Source organism: Apis florea, unplaced genomic scaffold (assembly GCF_048593485.1).
Source record: "Apis florea isolate Af1SG1 unplaced genomic scaffold, ASM4859348v1 contig_2291_pilon, whole genome shotgun sequence".
NCBI lineage: Eukaryota > Metazoa > Arthropoda > Insecta > Hymenoptera > Apidae > Apis > Apis florea.
Window position 1 is genome coordinate 4,872,509 of NW_028256553.1, and position 6,000 is coordinate 4,878,508.

The following is a 6,000-nucleotide window of genomic DNA, read 5'->3' on the forward strand; positions in this document are numbered from 1 at the left end:
ATTTTAATAGTGATTAATTATATAATTAAGAATATTTTATTTTTCTTTTTATATATTTTTATCATAAATGAATTCAATTGGTTTGAATCCATGTGCTTTAATCTTAATTGGAAATTTTTTTCATAAATAAAAATAAAAAAATATTCTTCGTAATTTTCATAAGTTTTATTAGATGAAATTAATAATTTATGAAAGTAGTTTCATAAAAGAAAACAAACAAAGAAAAGAAATTTATTATTTACTTAAAAAATAAATGTTTAAGATTAATAGTTTATTTCATTGTATAATGGTTGACTAACAATTGATAATTTATATAATATTATATCTTATAAAAATTCTATTGTATTATTTAAATATTTATGCTTAAAATATTTGTTAAGTTACATGAACGATGTACATAATGATTTAACACGTTCATTGTATTTCAAATTCCTATCAATTTACGATAGATTTACAATATATAAATGTCGGATGCAAAATTGAAAATCGAAAATTTTGAAAATAACATTTATAATAATTCATATAAAATATATATAAAGTTTTATAATGTAAACTATTAACTATTTATAATATATAATATAATATATAATATAATAATATAATATAATATAATATAATAAAAATATAATATATAATTTTTGTACGAAAAACATTTATCAGAAATACCTGGTAAATAACATTTTTGTTGATTTTTTAATTTTTTTAATATAATTAAAAGAATTATAATTTTTAAAAAATAGACAATTATATTGCCTTTTATATTATCAAGAATACAATCATATATATATATATATATATATTCATGAAATATTTAAAATAAACAAAAACACATTTTGTTTAAAGAAAACATGTTTGCTATTATTACTTAAATAATCCATGCTTTATAATAATTTTACGTAATATAGAACAAATAAAGAAAAATTAATTTAATGAATAAATATAACTTTTTATATATGTTACATAGAAATATTTTTATTGAATAGATATCATCTTTAGAATATCATTTTGATAGAAAGGTAATTTTTGAAATATATTTTGAATTTTAAAAATAAAAAACAGACAATATGGCTCATTATATTTTCTTTATGATTTTTTATATACAAATAATATAAATAATAAAAATTCAATCAACTATAAATTTGTAAATAAATATTCATTTGAATATTCACAAAGAAATAAAATCAATTATATGTTTGCTTCATTTAAATATTTTTAATTTCTCTTTAATATCTAATTACCATCTTAGATTTTAGTAATCTTTAATAATTAAAAATTCTCATTCATTTTTATCAGAAAGTATATATCATACATATCCATAATAAAGTTAATCATAAAAGTGTTAATAAATTATAATCTTTCCAAAATTCTGATTTTAATAAAAGTTTATGTATTCGTGTCATTACAAGGCATAATGGATTATGGGAATAAATCTTTAAATTTCCACTATTTTTTGAATATAATTAAGAAATAGTTTTTAATAGAGAGAGCATTTTGTTTAAATTTTGCTTTATCTTATATTAAAGTTTTTATTAATTTATAATTTTTAGAAAGAAATATAAATATTCGAAGAGTTGATTTTATTCTTTTGAGATAGTATCACTATTCTAAAAATAATCACTTATATATGTATGATTTATTGTATACAATGTTTCAATTGAAAAAAATTTATTCATTTAAGATTTCATTTTCGAAAATCAAGTTTAAGAACTTTTTAATTTATAAATTAAAATTAATTTTACTAATTCTCAATTGGAATTAGCATAGAGTTAATCTATATATGAAAAATAAAATTTTTTCTATTTTTCAGAAATTTTTATTTATGGCTATTTTTTAATTATATATCTTCAATTTCGACTTTTCAGAAAGAATTCTACCAGAAAGTTTTAAATAATAAAATTATTTTTTAAATATTTTGTTGTTATTTTCACGTGAAATACTGTTTTTTATATTCAAGTTGACGAAAATCATTTGTACTTGAAAATTTGTCAAAATTGAATTTTTGAAAATAAGATCTTGAATCAAAAAGATTTTATTTCGATTAAACCATCGATACTTGGACATCTTGTATACTCACAATGTTTATAAAAATATAAAACAAAATTATTCTTATATTTTCTAAAATAAAAGTTATCAAATAAATATAATTACCAATGAAAAATATCAAATTGAAAGTTGAAATATATGTGAAAACATTTGATTGATTATATATATACAAAAGAGCGTATATTAAATTTCACTTATAGATAGAAAATCGTCGATTTCAAATTTTCCGTTAGAAATTCAATAGATCATTGACAACATCGTTCACTTGGATGATCATGCGTACCAAATCCGATTAAGATAAAAGTTCCGATCGGAATAAAGATTACTTTCTCGCTGCGGATTCTCCTTTCACTTTTCTCGATGCAACGACTGATTGAATCTAATTTCGCGTATTTCTGACATACTTGTCGCTCGATCGGTAATATCGGACCCAGTCTCCGCTTAGATTTAAATCAGAAAATCGAAACTCCACAGTGATCGCTCGGTGGAAACATTACGGTGGAAACGTGTCGAACGTGAGCTGTTATGTCATCGTCGAATCGCAATGATGGCTATAATATTGCGTTTCGTTTGGCCGCCGCGCGAAACGATCGAAAATAGAGCGATCCTTTAAGGTAATCGACTAGTCGTTAACGGTAATAATGGATTACGTCATAATGGAGTTTTACGAGAGAGAGAGAGAGAGAGAGAGCTCTGTAATTGTTATTGCGCCGAGCTGTGTTCCTTTATGTGTGTATTGTGAAACACGCGTGACAACCTTAAACTCGGGTACGCAAGAAGCACAGTTTATCGGTCGTTAGTTTCCATGAATGGCGATTCTATAATTACAAATAGTCTATTAAGATGCGGTTTGAAAACTCTGGGATGAATATGATGGTCGGTTGTATAATTACATTATTGTTGCTGTTGTCTTATGTATTCATTACCGTGAGAAATGTTAACTTTTTCCTTGTTTGTGAACTGCTTATTAAATAATTTCTTCGTGATTATGAGTCAAAGAAAAAAATATTTTAATGTCTTAAGTACAAAGATAATCAACATGAATCAATTAATTATTTTATCGTTTTTGAACAAAGAAATTTTTTTAACCAAAGTGATTAAATAATAGCTAATCTATACTTTTTCTAATTTATGAATAAATTACTTCTTTGTGATTATCTTCCAAACAAAATTGCTAACATCAATGACTTTCATTATTTATTTTTTTATAGTTTATTTCGAGAAGCAAGCTGTATATATAATTTTCAAAAAAAATTTAATAATAAAAGGATTTAAGTTCTTTAATTTAAATTCTTAGTAATATAGCTTCGTTATGCTATATTAATCTTCAAAAATAATAAAACGTGACAAAGTATTAATAATATCTTACCTCAACATTCTGTATCCACGTGCTCCACGCTGCTGTTCCAATCTTCAGTAAACCGATCTTTTTAGTAGATGATTAAAACGAAGAATGTTCAAAGGCAATGCTCGAAAAAGGAACGCGAATAACACTTTCGACACACTTTTCTTTTTAACTACGTTTTTCTTAAATCAACGATCAATCTCCACGAATGAAGATCGAAGAATCGGAAGAACAGAATTAAAATAAAACGAAACAAAAATAAAAGAGACGAAACGATGTTCCGGAAGCACGTTGGTAAAATAAATTCGACACCAGTATCTCAGACAGCGCAACGGTCGTGCAAATAGTCAGTCACTTCTACTGATTCAGTCGATATAGTCAGTGATTACTGACTGGATATACCTCAGTGTCGAGTGATTGTTGGTTAGAAACTTACTGATCGAGTGTCTCATATAATGCGGTATAACCTCACTCTCAAGACGCGCATATCCATGTAGTTCTTTATCGACTTCGTTACACGGTGGCGTATGGTGGTGGAAAGCTCCCCAAAAGCGTGAAACACGAAAAGGGAAGGAGAGGGGACAAGTTACCTTACTTCGAGCTAACAATCTCGGTAAGAGAGAACGCGAGAGCAGTTAAGCGGCAAAGAAGAGGAAAAGTGGCAAAGAAGGAGAAGGAAAGAAAAGGCGAGAAGAAGGAGGCGTAGACCCCATACGCGTTTGACTTTCCTTTCTCTAAACGAGCCGCAGACTGTTGCTCTCAATTCGAGACATCGATTGTATCTGCACGCTCTTCGAAATATACATCGAAAGTCACCACCCGACTCCCGGAATTGGTAATTACGGATATGCATTGTCGTTCTGAGATGAAATTTTTAAAGATTTTTATTTTTCTCGCGGTTTCTTAGATTCTGCAAAATAAAATGAGTTGGTTCATTCGTGGAGGATGATGCGACTGGTACGTTTAGGTTAGTTTCAGAAATGAATATTTCAATTTATCATCGTCAAATATCTCATTCCGCGTTATTTAAGGCGATCAATTTTATCTTATTGGTTCTTTAAGTACATGTTTCATTGTTTACAACCCTCAATGCCTAGAATAATGTATTGCTAATAACTAATGTCATTAATAATATTCTATAAATGAATCAATTTGCCAATCTCAAAATGAAATTTATATTTTTATTTTCACTCCTACTTTCCATCTTTCTGGTTGTTTCGCTTATTCTATTCATAATCGAAATTAACTACATTTACTAGCCTAATTTAAATATTTAACTATTTTTACAGGTAATATACTAATATATATAAATAAACATTTATTGATGATTTTATTAGAGCATTAACTATATGTTTGGTTTATCTTTCTGTCTAGTTTGAAATCGAACTATATGTTGAACTATTGTTGTCGCTATTGTTACAAATGTGTTAAAATGTAATACAGGAAGTAAGTCTGAAATAGGAAATGTTGTATGTTGGTCAAAAGATTGATATTGTGGTTGCTTGGATAACTTGAGATACCTGTTATTAAATTAAGAAATTTACAATTTTTTATTTCACCGTTCATTTATTAAGATGTTTTTTACTGATTGTAATTATTGAATTTATTTGGTTTTTGATTTTGATTTTTCGAATTTATTTCTATGATTGTCTTTTGAAAAAGACGGAAATCGTGGTAAAATTATTAAAAAAATGTCATATCCTTAAATAAAAAATTAATTTTTATATCAAAATATTATATTTTTTTACAATTACAACATAATATTGAATGATACTTGTACTTACAAAGAATTATGATTCAAATTAAGATATATGTATTCAGAATTGAATATTTTTCTGCATGATGAAATAGAAATACATTAAATCTCATGATAATGTTCTGATTAATTAATAAAAATTCTTGATTAAATAAAAATTCAAATATAAAAAGATACTTTACCAAAGTAGCAGTTAAGGATTTAAGTTTCTAATTTAACATAATCTAAATGTATCCTGAACGTGCAATTTTAAAAGAAAAATTTTTATTCTGTATTACAATTAATAAGAATCAAATAAACTTTCAAATGGATGGATACATTCTTCAATAAAATATAATGTAAGTGTAATCAGTGAAAGGAAGGTCTTTCGAAAGAAAGATATGCAATATAAAGAATTCTTTTATGAACGAATTGTGCGATGGTAAGGGACATTTGATTTTTGTTACATAAGAAACGTGTACTTTGCTTAAGGTTCATTGCGTAAAGTTATATATAAAAGTCGTGAGAATTTAAAGCGAATGAAATATTGTAATTGATTATGTAATTGAATCAACTTGTTCGATGACAAATTGCACGAGATTAATGATTTATGATAATTTAAATACAATTTGTTACCATACATGGTATACAAGTTGCCTACTTGAACTTTATGATCACGATTTCGTTGTCAAACGAAATTTTGGAACGAGAATGACGAAAATATTGGCGTGAGGAATTTCATTTGATAATTTTATTTTAAATGATTTCTTTTTTATTCAATTTGTATTTGAGTGATCTCAAAATAATTTCATGTAAGAGATTAAGAGTCATAATAATTTCATTGAATAAAAAATAGATTTAAAAATATTCAATTCAT

The 6,000-nt window shown here is 25.6% G+C and overlaps 1 protein-coding gene across 2 annotated transcripts in view; it reads right to left on the bottom strand.

The window, feature by feature from the left end:
• Positions 1 to 4,021, bottom strand: part of cysu (peroxidase homolog) — a 52,611-nt gene extending 48,590 nt beyond the window's left edge. For both annotated transcript variants that reach the window (XM_086903411.1, XM_012487389.3), the window contains exon 1: positions 3,413 to 4,021. In XM_086903411.1, coding sequence (XP_086759537.1) covers positions 3,413 to 3,420 — 8 coding nt within the window. In that variant the 5' untranslated portion in view covers positions 3,421 to 4,021. The remainder of the gene's footprint in view (positions 1 to 3,412) is intronic.
• Positions 4,022 to 6,000: the final 1,979 nt, after the last annotated feature.